Here is a 19,968-nt window from a genome sequence, read left to right as displayed (position 1 = left end):
TTATAGAAAACAAGAAAATAAGATCCATCTTGTTTGTTTTCTTCTGCTGGCAGCAGAGCTAACCAGTGACAAAGGGGCAGCAAAGGCTGAGTTTCACATGATGCAAAAGCTCTGGAATGCATTCCCAGGAGTAAAACCACCATCCCAGCCAACCACTCTGCTCCACATAGACAGGAGACTCACAAATATATGGGGAGACCTTGGACAACCCCACAAACATATAATTTAAATGTCCAAAACTCATCTGTCTGCAAGTTCTGGTCCTGTCAACAATAACTACAATACAAAGACTTAAAGAGATGGAGAAATAAAGAAACAGGTGTTGGGCTCAACAACACACTGTCGGTCAACAGTGTGTTGTTGGAATGTGCCAAACCGCTGGGCTTGTGTGGAGGCTTTCCCAGTATGATCCCGGAGTGGCTAATATATTTCATGAATGTATAATTCAATTGACAAAACCATAACCCTAACCCTAACAACTTTATTTCCTCTAAATGAATAGGTCTGAATTGTTATGCTTAACATTTGATTTTCTCTTCACAATCTGTATAAAAATTAAGTCATTCTATAATGACCGCTTACATTGTTTTCACCACAACACTCCAACACTAAGTTGTATGAAATGGCCTATACAAGAGGCAAAGTGTGGCCTGTAATGGAGAATTTTGAGTATATGGTCTACTCCTATATTACTACTTTCAGAATATTCTGTTTGGTGATGAATAAATGCCATAAAAATCTAAGCTACAGTGAAGTAATCAGTTTGCTTTCAGACTATGATATCAGCCTGTGCAGGAAGAAGAGAAATGTCATTTATGGTTTAGTCCAATCACTTACTTTTCAAAAACACTTGAATAGCACCATCTACTGGGGACTTAATATTTCACAATTGTGATATTTATATTTATATAATATTTTATATTACAAAATATAATTGCACAGAATTAATAATATAATGAGATCATCGATTCAAATTAAGTTTTTTTAAAATTTTTTTAAATATAGTGTGAAAATCAGTATACGTAACAAAATTATGCTAATTCTCACATCTATAAATGTGTTCTGAATGGACTGTTCTTCCACTCATGTTACTGAAGGAAGTGAAATCTGGGCTGGTTGGAACACTTTTTCCTGCCCTTTTTGTTTTTTTGTTACCCTTTTCCTGCTCCTTGCAACACCATTGAATTAAAAGGTATTATTCATCAAACTAAATGCCATACTGTGGCCAAAAAATGGTATATATCAATTTCAAAGCATGTGCAAAACCCCATAACCTCATAAAAATGACTAGGTCAACATCCTTTGACACAAAGTAGTTTTTGAATCAGTGATGTGTGTACAACTGTATCCATGGATACCTTCATGGTTGACGTCACTGCCCGGCAACCATGACACCTCCCTCCACTAAACTATTTTCTTCCTTTCTATTGCATTTGGTGAAGATTTGTAGCCTTGTAGAAGAAACTAAATGTGTTTTTGATTAAGCTTAAAATGGCACCTGAATGAACTGGCTGAAACTGAGCAAACTGGGTTGGTAAATAATTTTGTTGGTTCAATAATTAAAGGATAAATACATAACAGAGTGGAGAAAATTGCAACTGCACAGCACTCTGTGGGTTAAAACCTTCAAACGTTTTGAACATCTGACCACAAGGCAATGGTTTATATCACAGTGTTCTCATCAGCTGTTCAAGGAAAAAAAACAGCTATGACATCATTTATTGGGATGTGGCCAGAAGTACAATTTAAAGTCCCCCTCCACTCAAAAATGTTTTTTTCTTCTTGTTCCTTCAGTTGGATGTTTGACCTTCATTGTGCAGAATGATGCAGCTATGTGCAGAGTCTGACAATAGAAGACTGTTTTCATATCCATCTGCTGATAGTGAAAGTTTCCCTGTGCTAACCAAAAAGCATGATTTGTGACATCACAACTAGTTTTGACGCTAATCTTGGTCCAATAGGCAACCTTGCCAAATGGGATGTGGAAACTTGAAGCCCCTAGTGCTCATACACTGAGAAAGGACTTTACAGCGAAGAAAGAGACATCTTGCATCCAGCAGTTAAACTTTAGAAATAAAAAATATTTGCATATTATCATAGATTCTGCATTTTTCAATGAGGAAGAAGAAGGAGACTCAATTTGAAGAATTTTGGCAATTTTACTTTCTTTGTGGAAAAAAACATATCAGACACACACTATTATACCAAGAGTATTTTTTTTATGTCTAAAAGGATAGGTTCACAATTTTCAAGTCTGTGAACAACAGTCAGGTGTCCATATGAACACTGAAAGAGGTTCTCCTCTCTGTAATCATTTCCTCCTGTTCATTCTGGCTATTAAAAGATCCCCTTCAAATGTGCTTTCAATGTGAGTGATGGAGGCCAAACTCCACAGTGTGTCCACACAGTCATTTTGTGCAAAAATGCATTTAAAAGTTGATCTGAAGCTTATATGAGGCTTCAGCAGTCTGAGTTAGTCATACCAAGTGGATATCTGCCACATTTACAGTTTAAAAAAAAAATCAAATTCCCTCTTTGTGTTTCCTCAGACAGTATTTCCCTATTGAGCTGCAGTGGAAGTATAGTAACAAAAAAAGGGACTTTGGCACTAGAAAGACTGTAACACTGATTTGACTAATTGAAGCTTCATGTTAGCTTCATATAAACTTTTAAACACTTTTTTAATGGATTTTGGCCTTAATTACTTACATTGTGCATTATGAAGGGATCTTCTGATGGCCAGTATGATCAGGAGGAATGATTACAGCAAGAAAACCCTATTTGAATGTTCATTTTTGCACATATTTGTTTTAAGACAGACTTGAAAATTGTGAACCCGTCCTTTAATAATGTCTGGATGGGGATCTTAGAAGGTTTGAACTCAGAGAGCCGTGCTATATCAGTAACAAAATCACCCTAATCTACCTGTGTCAAATCTTTTTTTCCGCTCATTTACATAGTTATTATTATTATCCCATTTAGTACAAATAAACCTGTATTTCAACGTGATAATTATTGAAGCATTCAATAATGACATGTCACAGCTACTGTGCAGGGGTGCACCCGGCGCGGCGTAGCGGTTAATGAATGTAACGTACCCTTGGCTACTTGGATGAAGGCGGTGCTAGTGGTGCCTGAGCAGCAGGGCCTTGCCTTTGTGGTTGTAGAAAGAGAAGATGGCTCCCGTTCTGGAGAAACAGCTCCCGGGCGCAGCCGGGGTAGGCGACAACAACAACGAAGAGGAAGAAGGACAAAACCTTTGGCAAGTTGCTGCTACTCTTTTAACAACTTCAAGACCGCCGAGGGTTTTCTTAGAGAAGCACAGACATTATGGTTCTGCTTTGTCACTGCCGGTTGCTTCCCATAAAACACCGGCCCGGCTAGCGGTAACATTAGCACTAACTGAAGCTGGGCGGTCAGTTAGCTAACGTTTCTGCTGTTAGCTATTGCTGTTTAGCTATATTGTCCACCAGTGAGATTTACAAATATGGGAAAAGCTGTTGAATTAATGAGTCAAGTTTGAGAGAGCCTTTCATATCATCAGATGCTTTGACAGATAAGTACGGGCACTTTTATGTAAGATACAACAAGCTAACAGGGACGTACAAGCTAACTAGCACCATAACCGACTAAACGAAGTATGCAGGAAAATAATACTAGCTTTAGTCAACGTTTATCATTAAAGAGGGGGATAACAACTGCATTGGACAGCAGTATGTCAGGTTTAAATGGATTTAGATCCTCAGCTTATTATTTCTAACGCACCGGTCAGTGGAGATGACTTATCATTTCCTACTTTATGTGTTGTCGTGGACACATCTCAGAGCCAGGCTAAAGAGTGAAACAATCTCCTCTAACGGTACAAGTAATAGTTATGTAATGTTGTAATGTTATGTTGTGAGAATAGAGGCTGTCAATGTGCCACTTGGCTGTCAGTTTTAATGGCTAACGTTATCTGTCTGTTTGCTTTTCTCATAAATGTGACCCATTTCTTGTAGGTCCTCAATACTGAGTGAAGTTTCTACTCGCTCGAATTCAAAGTTGCCATCAGGAAAAAATATCCTGGTATTTGGTAAGTATTTCTTAAGCCACATGTTTGGAAGCTTCTGCAGTGCTTGTAGTGTATATTTGGGGTGGATCAACCCTGAGGGGAGAGGAGCGCCTGCAAACTGCAAAACCACACACAGAAGTCATAAAAAACTAATGATTTCACGTTTAAGAACCTTTCTGGCTGCACTTTCAGGTGCATTTTCTCCAACACATTTGAAAAGAAGACATAATAAACACATTAATACACAAAACTGTTCTTGGGTGGGGGTGTATTTATTTTGGGTGGGTCTTTTAAAAAATGCGAGAAACGCTGCTTTTGACCAGAAAGATTTTTTGAATTGACAGTACATTTGCGCATCATATCCATCATCATTCAAAAATATCCACAACAATATGTATTAAACAATATTAATACAAGTACTGATGACAATAAACAATGTCATATGTAAGCTGATGAGTAAGAAATCTTGCAGGTGAGGATGGATCAGGAAAAACGACACTTGTGGCCAAACTTCAAGGAACCGATCACAGCAAGAAAGGGAGGGGACTGGAGTATCTGTACTTAAATGTCCATGATGAGGACAGAGATGGTGAGTTCACCTGCTGTAGCTTTTCTGTGGATGTTTTATTGCCTATTTTTTAGCCTTTATAGTTTACAGCAATAAAGTACTTATGTTGCACTATTTTGGTTTTCTTTTGCAGACCTTACTCGGTGTAACGTGTGGATCCTGGATGGGGACCTGTACCACAAAGGCCTACTTAAGTTTGCTGTTTCTGCTCAGTCACTACCTGATTGTCTAGCGGTGTTTGTTGCGGATATGTCACGGCCCTGGACCATTATGGAATCGCTGCAGAAGTGGGCTAGTGTGCTACGTGACCATGTGGACAAGCTCAAGATCCCTCCTGAGGACATGAGGGAAATGGAGCAGAACAGTAAGTAATGGGTTGACTTCATCTACCTGTGTTTAGTGTTCTGCTTTGACTTTGCATCTGATGAAGTATCATTGTGAGTTTATCTGCTATAAAAAGCAGAGACTAGGATCAGTTATAAAGCAAATCATCCGCTAACATGTTAGAGGTGGTGATTTGTTATGAGGTCATTTTATGTCTCAAAATGCAAAATCTGAGACATAAGTAGAAATATGACATGCATACATTTTCTTGATTTGTATGTCTCAAGATGGGGCTAAAAGCAGACAGCACTCAGAAAAGGTGCCTGCAGCATCCTAGGGTGGAAGTAAATGGGAGTCTTGCATAATAAGAGCCAGTCTCTTTGCTTGACTTGCTGCTTGGAAAAAGGAGAAATCGGTCTCTGTGTAGCATGAGAGGCAAGCAGTGTATAACATTACGCATTGTCATGGATGTTTTTAGGTCATCATCAGAGAGGCCCATGATCCTCAGCTGTGTGCTCTAGCTTGCAGGCAAGTTCTGCAGATCAATGAGTGTGATGCACTCAGATGTTCTCCTGATAATTTTAGAACTGGTCATCTCTTGCTTATGAACACTTCTTTTGTGTTCGGAAAGATCGTTGCCTTTCAGACAACATTAGTTCAGTCTGGAGGGTTTTTCAGAGGGTGCTTGTCTGCCTCCAAAGTTTGCTCTTTTTAAGTCTGAAATGAGTTATCATAAGAAAATTAAATTGTTAAATGATTTTATATGAGTTAATTTAATCAGGTCTACTCAAAATATTTGGAGCTGTTATAAATCTTAACATGTAATTTGCCAATGCAAATGCCAAGTAGTAACAACTAGCCTGCTGGCAAACGTCTGAGAAAGAAAAGAGAAGTTGATGTCCCAGTGACGTCTAAAGCACATTGTTAATTACATTGTAAGTGAGTGTAATTATTTTTTAATGGGTTGACATTTTCAACTTGCTTCACTGTATTATTTTGTTTCAAGTAGCTGTATTAGTTGAGGCTTGCTAAAATCGATTTATACAATGCAGTAGAAAGAAATAGAGCCCGGAAATGATACATTATAGCTTGTAATCTGTAGATGTTAGTTTGATCATTCATTGCAGTTCAACATTTGCAGCCATAGTGTCTGTTGAAGGTTTTTTTTCTTGAGACTTATAATATTTTGGTCATTTTTTGTAGCTTAATTTATTTTATTTTTTTTTATTTATTGCATGGGTTTGTCAGATTTCTCTTAAGGGTTCCTCCTACCTTCTCTCTGTAGCCAAACAGTGTGACTCCACCCACTGACACAGTCAGCTTTCCAGTTTAGCTGAAGCATGTCATCCAGATAAAGTGTCTTCCAGCATGTCAGTTGTGATGTCAGTAGCAGATTGGTGAGACCTAGCCAGATTCTGTATGTATGCATGGATGTGTGTGAGTGAGAGAGACTGGCTGACAGACTGACTGGAAGTATGTGTTGAGTGGCTTTTGTCCAGGCAGTCTTGCAGCCGTCTTGCATCATGGTTCCCTCCCCTCCAACAGCAGCGTCAGGGAAAGGAAGGGACGTAAACTGAGTTGGTCTGAACTCACTCTGTGGGCCGGACGTTCTGACTCCTGGTATGCTGTAACTGAAGTTGTCTGGCTGCTGGAGTCGTAATCAAGTCAAATTACAGGATCGAGTTATTGCAGGGCCACACATTAACATGAGAAATGACTTCTCCGGTTTGTGACAAAACAAGGACTTTATTTCAGCCACATTGTTTGGCAGTGAAACGGAGGCAAAGATCTTAGGTATTTTGTTTTGACGCTAGATCGGTTTCACAGGATTTATAGGAAACCTGACAGCTGTAAAAGTGTTTTTGTCACGCTGGACATATGCCAGTTGCATTAACTGAGCGAAAACTTGGACTTGACTTACAATTGTCAGTGGGACCAAATTTATTTATTTGACAGTAGTCACATGGACAGAAAAGATACTTTTCCTCCAATCAGGGCTCTGGATTACTGACATCTTTCAATAAATTACTGTATGAAATAAGTGTAAATTGGTTAATCAGTGGTCAGTTAATCACTATTGATGAGAGAATAGTTCCATTTAGCTACATAAATAACACTCAAATTTACTGTCTAATAAAACAGTAGACCCATTCTTTGTGATATTAAAAATAATGTAATTTTTGAGGTACAGTTTTGAAATTCAAGCACACCATATTTGATTCATAGACAGCTGAGCAGTTCCTGATTGTGTGTACTAATGATATATGACCTCACCTTTGTTTGTAGGGCAAAGTCTGTCTTTGTCTCCTTCGCTTAGTCTTTTAAAGTGATACTCAACTCTAAATCTCTCTCTGTAGTTCAGATACTTATCTTCTGCAGGCTTGAAAGATGGCTGTTAAAAGTCTATCATCTTTTATAGAGATCAGCGGCTGTGGCCAGCTTGAGCATTTTCACAACTAAAACACAGAATCAAGTTTTAAAACTGCTCAAACTACTTTTTTTAGCATAATCTTAAGATCTTCTGCCTCAGACACCTTTGTTGTGGAGACAGGGAGATGTGATGGATGTTAATGTTTATTTGCTTTTTCCTACTTTATGATTGCTTTTTTTTGATTGGTTTAAGACATATTTTCAATAGAGCTTGATCAGTAAAGGTTTTGATCACTGCTCAGTTGATCGGAGCACTCTTAATGGTGACAAACACTCATCTCGTCTGTGTTATTAGTCAGTTGATCTCCAAGTTGTGTGTCATGTCTAGACTCAGTGAACCTCTTCCCTGGGAAGAATTAGGTGAAAGTCTGACCTTTCAGTCATTCACAGTGGAGTTGAGTCTTCTTTTGGATGGTGTAATCTCTACATGTTAAGTTCGTGCCTTAGTGGCCTAATGTACATACTCAAACCTATTTGTGCATATTTGGATTTGTGTAATCCTGTGTCCAAGACGGGTTCCCTCTTACATAGCTTGTTACACTACGCCCCATATACTAAATCCCATGTTTGAAAGTAAAGGAGTTGGCTCAAAACGCCAAGTCAATCTGGCTTTGTGGGCTGTCCCTGCTACATTCCCGAAGCAGAGGAAGGGAAGTAGGCCAAAGCTTCCTGCATCTAAATACCCCCCCCCCTCGACTCACAGCACAGCTTTGTAAATGTCTGGACAGCTGGGGCAGTACAACAGGAAGGTGAAAGATGCCTTATATTTCTCTTTTTCTAACGTTAACAAAAGCCTGTTATGTAACAGCGGATACTTAGCGTAATTAACACATTTTTTTCCAATAATACTAAACTACAGGAAACAGCAATGACTTGTTGTATGTGCAGTTAAATTATTTTCATCAGTGCTGTCATTGGGCAGGTGTTATCATATTTCAATATGCCACTGAGGACTCGTGACTCGTGTTGATCTAATTCCTGGGGCATAGTTTGAGGCAGAGTACAACCATTAACACCATGCTATAAAAACCTATATAAATATAGTTCTGCATCAGGGTGTTGCTGAGGCTATGAGTGACTCAGTAACTCTACAGCGTTACCGCCAGAGATGATGTGCACCTCGAAAAATTACGTCAGGGCTACAGAGATATTAGGTGGAGAGCACAACAACTGTGATTGTCTGCTTAATGTTCTTGTGTGTTTCCAGTGTTGGAAGAGTTTGCTATAACAAACAACATAGATCAAAGTGAAAGGCTTTAAAAAAATTTAATAGGTACTGTAACAGCTATTTTCAAAGAATGTGTTACTTCAGCATGTTTTTATTTTATGAGAGGAGCAGAGGGGTTGATTAACTTAAATCTGCAGTAGCACTATTAGTTCAATTTTTTTATTTATGCTTTCTAGTACGTGATGAAATCTCCTTTCAAAATACACATTTTGCCAGAGGATTTTATATATAAAAATACAAAAGGTGTTTTTTTGTGAGTTATTTTAAGATAGGGGTCAACTAGACATGAAAACTTGCAAACAAGATGACTATGTTGTCATTTTTAAGAGGCTTTGAAATGATGCATGAAACACTGAGGCAGATAAAGTTATTGAAAATGAAACTAATGAACAATTTTAATGGACTATGTCCACTAATGGTCTAATTTCCTATGTTTTTCTCTCCTTCTCTCTCTCTCCTTTCCACAAGTGGTGAAAGCCTTCCAAGAGTACACAGAACCGGAGGACGCCACCCAAGCCTCCCCACAGAGACGGGCCCCGACAGCAGGGGAAGATGAGGCCGTCGTGCTACCACTTGGAGACAACACACTCACACACAACCTGGGCATTCCAGTGCTAATAGTTTGCACAAAGGTAAGTGATTTCTACAGCCCTCCAAAAGTTTCATGTGTCAATCCATAAACTACATGTGTATCCAGAGACAATCTAAGAATTTGGCATTGTTAAAAGAGGTTTTACCAATTTATCAAATTCTTTCACACATGTGCCCTGGTAGCTAAATCTTAAAGGCACATATGTAACTTTTGCAACCAACTCAGTAACAGACCATGCAGTACAACAATGTGGTTCAGTTTACTGCAAAAGAGAACAATCTGTGCTAATACACAAAAATCATTGTCTGTTTGGTGTCCATCCAAATATGGTGTCAAATATGGTCCTAATCCTTAAAACTGTTCTCATAGTGCACACATGCAACCACTACGGTTTTGTTTTTAGAAATGATACCTATAATACTATTTATTTCCTCCTACAAGCCAGGCCTTCTGTTCAGAGGTTGTGTCCATTAGGTTTAGGAGATCCTCAACATGCTCTTGCTGCCTTTCATCAGTATTCTCAGATAAGATCTAGGGATGTCCTGCTTTCCTCTCCTTAGTCCTTAGAACCTCTTTCAGGCCATCTGTAGTCATCTTCTAACTTCTCTAAGCACCCCCACCCCCACCCCCCTCCTCCTTTAACATCTTGGCAGCTGTCCTCACTGCTGGTTTCCTCTGTGCACATTGGGCCTACGTTAAATCTGTTCCTTCCCCACAGACACATTGCATACATTACTTTTATGTATGCTTTTACTTCTGTGTTGTGCTTTGTGAGGTACTGTCCTCTAATAAAAAGCTGCCATTATACTTGATTATTAACCCTCCAGGCAAAGACTAGTGCTGGAAAAAAACAACAGTGTAGCCATCAGCAGAGCTTCACGTGCTAGCTGTGACTAGAAAATGGTGAATGTGCCTTTTTTTTTTTATCTTTGGTGCCTCTGTCTGGATTCAGCTTGGCAGAAAAAGTAATTGTTTAAAACCATTACTTGCTGTTAATCACTTTATCTTAGCAACAGATACTGAAGAAATTAGATATCTCCTGACTTTTGATTTTTTAACATTTTGCATCAGTCTTTTTATATATATTTTTTTAACCTCTCCCCTTCGTCATGACTCATCATGGAAGCTCCACTAGAGAACAAGAGACAGGAAGTACTAAATTTCAATTCTGTCGCTGCTGCACCCACCATCAAGTTGTTCCCCCAGAGGGAAAGTAGAAGTGGTCATGCCCGTTGTAGCAGACATTCGGCAGGCAGCATGCATTGAAAAATCTTCCCAGAGCCTCCTAAAGGCATGTTTGCACCCCTGTCCTCACAACACATTAGTAGTGTGGAGGTGTCCATTCTTACAATCCCCACCAACTTCTACCTCAGTCAACTGCTGTCCTTCAGTGGTGAGTCAAAATGTTTTTTCTCCAGGGTGACTAATGTAACAGAAACAACACCAAAACAAATGGTTTGTTCAGTTTTGTGATATGAATGACTTCTCATGGAGACTATGTTTTACTTGGCGTTCAAGTGGAGGAACAAAAAAACAACACTTGGAACATAACAAATGTGTATGAATAGGAATCTTTTCTGACGAGAATGCCATCAGAAAACACTTCCGCTGTGGAATAGACTTAAGATGCAAAGCATGAAGAGGCAGAGAGCAATATTACCTTGTTTATATATTCATCAGTTCTGACATTCAAGTGTCTGTCTCCTTAAAATCCATGTATCTCTCTTTCTTTCTCACTCTTTTAATCTTCAGTGTGACGCAGTCAGCGTATTAGAGAAGGAGCACGACTACAGAGAGGAGCACTTCGATTTCATCCAGTCCCACATCAGGCGATTTTGCTTACAATGTATCCTCCTCATGTGCATAAATGTTTGTGTTGCTATCATGAAGGTCCTTGACTGTTCAAACAGAAATGGACCTTACATCAGGGTTGTAATATGGCCCATGAGATTTGATTAATTCATGCTGATCAATAAATCTCTATCCCTGTTCCCTTTCATCTTCAATCCCCGTCCTCACCCAAACTGTTGCTGCCTTAACCAAATTTAACAGACGGAGCTGGCCTGATCTACACCTCAGTCAAAGAGGAGAAGAACCTGGATCTGCTTTACAAATATATAGTACATAAGATGTATGACTTCCAGTTCACCACACCTGCCTTAGTGGTAGAGAAGGATGCAGTGTTCATGTAAGTGAAACAAGAGATGCACTGGTTTCAGTCTCATCACTGTCTCAAATATTACCGTCAACATTTAGATAATAATATTGTAATAATCAGTGTGTATTGCCATTCTTGGACTTGGACTCTATCAGTTATATCAAAAACTGGATTATTTTCATTTCAAGGAAACACTTTGCATTATTATCTAGAACAGAATTTATATAATCTTGCACACTGTAATTGAACTGTGTCTTCTATGCCTTTAGTCCCTCTGGATGGGATAATGAGAAGAAAATTGGGATTTTGCATGAAAACTTTACAACGGTCAGACCTGAAGATCCATTTGAAGATTTTATCACAAAGCCTCCAACACGAAAGGTATGACACTGTAACCTCTAATCTTTCATTACACCCCAAAGTGCCAATTAAATAACCACACACAATAAATTGAATGTCAGATCTTATTGGCATTGATATCCTATATTCGACTTTTTTTTAAATGTGATGTCTCTCTTAGCCCTTTGCTCTTCTTCACAGCTGGTTCATGACAAAGAGATAAATGCAGAGGATGAGCAGGTATTCCTGATGAAGCAACAGGTATGCATTTTTTTCTGAAAATTCCCTATGTTGATTTTTGAACGCTTATAAAATCAAATAAAATGTAATTCCATGATCAAGTTTGATAACATAAGATGGTTTAAGAACACTGAGAGAAATCTCCAGAAATATAGAAAATAGTTTCCAGTGATTATGTGACAATAGGCAGTTAATACATACACAGTTGATTGCATCTTCCCTGCAAGTTTTCTAGTATAAGTTTTATTGGTATTAATAAAGTTGTGTGGAGGATATTTTTTCATTCATGTTTCAATAATTTACAAACCAATTTAGCTAAGATTTAGTGAACCGACAGACCGATGGATCAGTCCTCGGTAAGATTTTAGTGGTGATCCAGAACTGGCATTTTCACCATTAAACAAGTAGCTATTGTCCAGTCATAAATTTTAAACTGTATTCATGTGCTGACAGACATCAGGCAACACATTATACTTCACCATGGCAAGTAACATTGCCTTCACTTCCTATCTTGTGGGAAAGTAAAGCAGGAAGGGAATCTAAAAAAAAACACAACAAAACAAAAAACCCTCAGCTGAGTCTGCAGCTTTGTAGGTTAGAATTGGTCAGTGTTGATGCTGCGTTAGTTTCTGCCAAATTCCTTTTTACTTTAATACTGCATGTGCTGACTACATTTCCCTTTTTATAGGACAGGACATTTAAAGTTTATAAAGGAGTTGATTGAAACTGTTCACTCTTATCTCGCGTACATCATGCAAGTTAATGAAATGAGATAAAAATGACGTAATCGTGTAATTCAAATTTAGTCAAATGTTTGTGCTTGCAGTATCCATTTTGGTCCAATACTCAAAATTTAAATGCACATAAGAAACTCTTGTTGGAATTGTAAAACACATCTGAATTGAACCCTTTCATTCTTTTTTCTTTAGTCTTTGTTAGCGAAGCAGCCAGCCACGCCAACAAGAGGAGCAACTGTAAGTGTTGTCACATCCTTCAAACCTGGCATTCATTTATTCCTCGTTCTGTGTAGACCAACCCAGCTATTTGTTTCTGTGTTACAGGAGTCTCCAGGACGGACAGCCTCAGGTTCCCCCAGGCCTGCGGGTCGCGCCGGCCAACCCACTGTGACCAGCGGCTCACCGATGTCTGCTGTCAAAAAGCCTGACCCTAACATGAAAGGTAGGAGCTCTGTGACTGCTCGTTTTAATTTTCATACCAGAGCGCTGAGGGTAATACTGTGCACTCCAGTGCTTCCTAGTTTGTACCAGGAGCTTGATCTGTCCTTTCCACTCAATTCAGGATTCTCTTTAATCATCAACATCCATTGAATCCAGTGTTTTGACTCCTGGGGGGAAAAAAGGCTTTGATCGTTGTGCGTTACATTCGTCTTTGGGCTGTAATGTGAACCCCTCTCAACTGAAATGCAGCAATACTGCCCCCAAGAGGTTAACAGCTCAAATGATTCACATAACAATGGATTCCTGAGCTGGCCACCTCTGAGCAGAAATATTTACTTCCTCTCCATCGTTAAGTACTAGCAGCAGGCTAATGCACTTCAATTTAAAAAAAGGAATTGTGTCTACTAGATTTAGTAGAGATCTGTTAACCTTCGCATATTGTGGTCTAGAGTTAAAACTGCATAATAAAACAATCACTGTACTTTGAACAGTTGTACTTTTACTGTGCTTTTATCAACTTCCAACACATTTTTCTTCCTAATAAAAGGCTTTTATAGAGTTTTTTTTTCAGTATCTAAATAGAGCATCTAAAGATAGAGGGTGTCATATGCAGTACAGATTATAAATTCCTCTGAGACAAACTTATGAATTTGGATGGTGAACTACACATACCACAGTGCAGTACACCATCCCTTACCTTACAAGAAAACACATGGCCTTATTTTGTAAGGAGGTGGTTATATTCAGCAGGAACAATGGATATGTATCTTAAAAGAAGTTAATAAGGTTGTCCCTGACTGCTAATTTGTAATTGTGACATCATATTGGGCATCATAAGCATGATAATCTGTTAATAATCAGTCTGTGTGCTCAAAAGTCTTTTTTGAGGTAACTAGCAACTCAATAAGTTGAGTGTGGTGGATGATCAAGTAACAATAAGTACAACCTAAATTTATGTTTATCTTTTTGTCTATGACAATTTTCACAAGAAAAGGGGAGTTTCATTAATCTATAAACTCCATGTTTCTCCTGCAGCGGGGGCTGCCAATGAGGGAGTGCTGGCTAACTTCTTCAACAGTCTGTTGAGTAAAAAGACGGGAGCCCCAGGGAGCCCCGGGAGCCCAGGAGCTGGAGCAGTTGGAGCTGGAGTGCAAGGGTCCGCCAAGAAAACAGGTATAACCACCTCCGTCAGTGCGGTCCACCTCTCATAACAGTGAAAACAGTCGCTCTGTTTCCCAGTCTTCTTTCTTTGAGGTCAGCAGTTGTCCCTTTTATCAAAACAGTTATAAATTCTTATTGTGAACTTAAGCCATCCTGTGCATTTAGATCTACTTTAGATTATGGGCTGCATGCACACTTTGGTCAAAAGACAGGAGGAGTTAGAAATGAGGCTGTGGACCATTTTGCTGTCTGGAGTTTTATCTCTACAGCCTGAAAGAGAAGGTTAAAAAGGACAAAAAAGAAAGCTTGTCCTTTTTGACTGAACTTCTGACATCTGAAGGAACTTGTGACAGGCCTGTATGCACCAAACCTCCAACCATACCCCCCCCCCCCGAAACTAATGTCACTCACTTCACGTCATATTCTACTGCTATGTTGCTCAACTAATTTACCTGTTTATTTATTTTTTTTAACCTCAGCTGTTTTGCATGTCAGCAGTGCTTATTTTCAGCTCCAGCACATGTTTTTTCTTACTTTGTTATATTAGTTAAGTATAACAAAGTCAAACAGTGAATGTGAAATAGCTGAATGTACCCGGTGAATCACTGAGGGGAAACATTACATAACTCATCTCTCTGTCTGAGACCACTGACATGTACTTTTTGTTCCAGTGCTGAGCAGTGTTAATATCTCTATGAGAGCCAGCTGAAAGGATCATGCATGAGAACATGTTGTACATGTCTGATGATTAGTTTTGCATGCGTGTTAACTGCAGCAGCGAGGCCGCCAATCTCCAGCATGGGATTGCATCACCATCCAACCCTCCCCTCCCTCATCCATCCGCTTGCTGGCTGTAGAAAACTGTTGTTTATGAATACACACAGAAGCTACAGGAGATTACTTTTGGGCTTTGTCTCCCGTTTTTTTTTTCCAAGGGCAGAAGCCGGGTTTGACTGATGTCCAGGCGGAGTTGGACAGGATGACTCGCAAACAAGACTCAACGGTTTCAGCTAACAACATACCACCGCCGACAGAGAACGAAGCGTAAAGGCAACAAAAACAGCTGCATCGTCCACTGCGTTAATACTCTGGAAAATTACATGTACTTGTGAGCATAAAAAAAAAAAAATTGACCAAATTCCCAATGTCTATATCAGTCAGCACACACACACAGTGGTTTCACCAAAATGAGTTTCGGATGCTATCAGATATTTTGGTGTTCTGGTGAGATGGGAAGAGAGAGATAACAGAGATGGAGGTGTTAATGAGATGATAAGTGCTGAAGGCTTGGCTTTATTTCTGTCCTCTCTTCCACTGTAAATGTTATTTTGTGAGGGATGTCAGTTTATGGAAATGTGTGCACACTCCCTGGCAGCCAGCCTGATATGCTGGGCTGCAGGCCCCCCAGTTTCTGGGGTTAAACACCCTCTCCTCATGGGTTTAAAGAGTGGAAATATACTGGTCCTGTGGCCTCTGGTTCAGCTTATCTCATGGAAGGAATTTGGTTGCGATTGGAAAGGTATTTAAACTTTAAATAGATTCGAGAAAAGTAATTAAAATACTTGCAAACATATGTAGTATGTAAAAAATTGTTGGATATGATACTGATGTATTTATACAAAGTTCCTCCTTTTTATTTTATTTTTGTGCACCATTTATTGGTTTAAGGAAGCATTCATCTGTATCACATAACATGTTAAAATGCCACTGACGTCATGACACTAATGAGATGTCCAGATAGCTGATAGCATATCATATCATTTGCCCTTGTCATCTCGAAGGATTCTGTAAATATTAATACGAAAAAATTCTATTCAGGTTCATCTTGATTTTTGTATAAAATGCAATCCTGTTCAAATTCTGAAAATAGCTTCTTTGACTAAATGAGACTGGTTGGGATTTGACAGGCTTTGAGGTTGCAACAGAATCGCTTCTTTAGCTACAGGTGTGTATATTTGGGGAGGGTGGTTGGGCAGCATCTTTCCTACTATAACTCCCAAGTGCCTCGCACAGTTAGCTGTTTGTGTCATAGTAGAGGTGCTTGTCTACATAAGAGGAAATGCACTGTAGCACCATCGGTTAAAAGGTTTTTTTTTTTTTTTGTCCATTTCTTGTCATCCAAATAATTTATTTCTTTTTACATTTTTGTTAATGTACAACAAGCCTGTGGTCTCTGTTATTTTTCACAAATAAGATTTCTGTGGCCTAGCTGATAGTGTTGAATAGAGCAATAGATTGAATGCCTTCATACAAACTGTAAAGGCTGCTAATATTAAGAAGAAACCACACGATGGAACTTTTGGGTCCCCCAGACGAACACTTGCTGTGGTTGAAACCACTCGCTTTTGCAGCCAAAACACACACACACACACACACACAATGATTTGCTGTGGTTTGAACAAAACGAGATATTGTATCGTTCAGTGTGTAACAGCACTGTGGTCCTCCTTTTTGGTTTCACATGTTTTATTCACACTGTACTTCGCATGTCAGATAAAACATTCCCAGTTTCTACAAGAAGTAGCTGTAGAGACACATCCCTGTAGGAAACCTGTTTGTCCAGTCAGATCTTTTTGTTCGGTCTCTTTCAGTGCCCGATTTAAAACGACGACCTTTTGCCTTCAATGTACAGCTAATAGTTTGTCACACTGGGCGCCCTGCCTTCACAGGATTGCTCCTAATTAATTTGTGTGTCCTTAAGGGGTTGCTTAATTGTCTTATGTAATTTCTTTTCTTTTAAAAAAAAAAAAATTAAAACCATTATACTGTACCATATCAAATAATCTGTAATAATATTTATGGTTTCATGACACCATAATCTAATCGAAACGAATTAAATGTACATTATCATTTTTAAGTCTGTATGCAAGGCCCTACTTAATCCTATGGATATAGTTCATCAGTAGCTTTCACAGATGTCATGGTAAATGTGAAGAGAGCAGCTATTTGCTATTCAAATAACAATAGCAAAAAAAAAGGAAAACTGGAGTGAATTGGAACACGGAACCAAAGATGCATATTACTCGCTATTTTCAGCTTTTTATAGTCTGTAGTCATCCATAAGATTAACCAGTGGCCATTTTTCTCCTACTCTTGCATCGAGCCCTTGCATTCCAAACTTGTGGTCTGCCTATGAACCCTTTTTTTTATTATATTTTTTTTTTATTTTGCATAACACCCCATAAAAATGGTAGAAATGCCTTACTCCACTCAACCATATCTGCAATTTCAGGAGTCGAAGGAAAAGAAATACCATAATTCTATTACAGTAGATTATGGTAAATCCTCTAAACTGGTCTACAAATACAATGCAGTTAGGGTTTAACATCATTTTGAAACAATTTGCTCTGTGAGGGAATAACCACAAGACCATATTTGTGTACAGTCTACTTCATGCATGATTTGATTTATTGTCAAAAATGATACTCTACAACTGTTCTGGGTTTATTTTTGATCAAAATGAAGCTCTTATTGTTCCTTTTTTTTTTTTTTTTTTTTTTTTTGTGACTGGGTGGAATGTGCACCTGAGGCTCTGTTGCCGAAGTGGGTGAAACAGTTTTAAGAACAGCCAGGAGCAGTACCACCACATGTTGAAATAAGCACTTTTCCTTGGACACTTGTATCAATTCCCTGTTGCTACAGTTAAAAGATACAGAATGCATATTTTTCTTTTTGCCTTGCCTTTTAGAACATTTAGTAATGAACTTAGAAGTTAACCTACACAGTAAAATTGCATTATTTATCTGCAGTTGCTGCTTAAGTTATGGGACGTGCCCCTTGTGGTTAACTATGGAATAACCCCCTTTCTGCTGATGGTATTGTGATTTTTAATATCAACCCTTTAGAAATCATTGTGCAGGGGATATTTTTGGGACATCTTGAAGTAGATAAACCAAAATAAAAGTCCATTCATTTTCAGGTTTGTCCTTTTTGCCCATGAAACGTCCCTTGTTTGTGTTTACATCCTAATAGACATGTTTTGTTTTTGTTGTCAAATATGGTTTTGCCCATAAGACACTTTCTATTGTAAAGGAATATTGAAATGTCACTCTAACCTGGCTGACCACACTGATTGATCCTATTGAAACGTGGCCACACTTGTTAAAATTGGCATTTAGCTGAGTAGAATGAAGCGCTCTCATGCTGCTTGGTTTCAGAGTTGCACCTGCTCTTTGTAAAGATTTGGATGTTGCTCCCAAGATTGAATAATGAACAGATGTTGTAACTTTTATACTCAAACGTCAGTTGAAAGCAACTGCCTCCTCACATGTTAACTGAATTGCCTTCAACCACTATCGACAGTCTACATCTATACGAGACTACGAGCTTCTGCTTCCAGTCCTTTTGTATCCAGGATATCAAGACATTGTAAGCACATGGCTGGCCGCGTTTTTGTGTCCTGAATTAATTCAGAAGTTTGATTGTATGACTTTAACACGTCTCTGTAGCCTCTAAGCTGCCATGTGGATTCTAGCTTCTTACGCCGACAAAGATAAGGAACATGTTTATCAGACCCCTGGCTTCAATAAAACCAAGAATCAAAACTTTGCTTGACTTTTTCGTTTGTCTAAATGTTTATTATTATTACTTTCACATTACAACTGAAGGTTTCTAGAACTTTTACATTTTATTGTCTTGATTACTACACAACGTCTACCAAAACAACGTGACATTGTCACATTACTGCCAAGTCTGGTACAGACTGCACAGTACTGGGTTCCCACGGGTCTTTGAAATCCTTGAAAGTTTGTGAATTTGAGAGAAAAAAATCAAAGCCTTGAAAGTAGACATAAATGGACATGGGTCATTGAAAGTGCTTGAATTTATATATTTTGTGTTAGAATGGAATATTGTTTTGCTGTGCTGTGCCTTTGCCTGCTAGTTTTCATCATAAAAAGTCTGTCTTGTAACAGTTTTTAACTTTGATCTGTGTCTCAAACTATGCCATGTTGGGTCCTTGAATCTGAGGGAATTGGGCCTGGGAAGTCCTTGAATTTGATGTTTAAGAAAGTGTTGGAACCCTGACTGTTAAAAAAAAAAAAAAAAGGATAGTAAGAAATGTTAATTAAAAATGACCTAATTAACTATTGGCTTATGAGACTCAGATTGTTTTTGATTGATTGAACGTGCAAAGATCACAGCCATCAACAAAGTTTTAAAAGCTCAAAATTTAAGATTAATATCATACTTGCAATGTGCTTTTAAAGCCAAAACAGCCAGAGTAGGCATCCCTTGATTTGTATACTTCAAAGCTTTGATTGGAAAAAAAATCAAGCATAGAATTGGTGCAAATATATATAAATGCATACAATGTACCCCTTTTATTATAAACAAAATGAGATATACTTACATATTTCTTTTGAGTAAGTGAATACCTGCCCAATCTATATTCCAATAATTTATCAAAAAGTAACCTGTGGATTAACCCTAATATGCTGTGAGGCGATGTGTGTTTTCAATCTAGTTTGTAGGAATCATGTTGAAGCACGTTAGCTATATAAAACAAACCTTTTCTTTATGATCTAAGCCCTATAAGTATTTTCCTTTTTAAGACAATTGGTTTTTTTGGGCGAATCTACGCATTTTAGCAGAGGTTATCTACCCACCAAGGCCAATTTAAGAACTTGTATAATACTAAAAATTGGAAGCAACATTCAGATACGATATATCATCTTTATCCCTTTACTCCATCACACACA

General features: G+C 38.5%; 1 protein-coding gene across 2 annotated transcripts; it reads left to right on the top strand.

Annotated features, from left to right (window-relative positions):
* The first annotated feature begins 3,119 nt into the window (after positions 1-3,119).
* On the top strand, positions 3,120-18,813 carry dync1li2 (dynein, cytoplasmic 1, light intermediate chain 2). 2 transcript variants are annotated; one of them, XM_042414171.1, is made up of 13 exons: positions 3,120-3,262; positions 3,999-4,072; positions 4,524-4,640; positions 4,753-4,983; positions 9,070-9,233; positions 10,946-11,039; positions 11,246-11,381; positions 11,621-11,732; positions 11,892-11,951; positions 12,860-12,904; positions 12,992-13,109; positions 14,144-14,281; positions 15,205-18,813. In XM_042414171.1, the coding sequence occupies exons 1-13, from the start codon at positions 3,177-3,179 to the stop codon at positions 15,315-15,317; spliced, it is 1,488 nt and encodes a 495-aa protein (XP_042270105.1). In that variant the 5' UTR covers positions 3,120-3,176; the 3' UTR covers positions 15,318-18,813. The 2 variants fall into 2 exon arrangements, with proteins under 2 accessions (XP_042270105.1, XP_042270115.1); XM_042414181.1 differs by having other exon boundaries at positions 15,210-15,382.
* Positions 18,814-19,968: the final 1,155 nt, after the last annotated feature.

Source organism: Thunnus maccoyii, chromosome 1, assembly GCF_910596095.1.
Source record: "Thunnus maccoyii chromosome 1, fThuMac1.1, whole genome shotgun sequence".
Taxonomy (NCBI): Eukaryota; Metazoa; Chordata; class Actinopteri; order Scombriformes; family Scombridae; genus Thunnus; species Thunnus maccoyii.
Note: the sequence above shows the minus strand (reverse complement) of the source record. Positions and strands in the feature narration are given on the sequence as shown.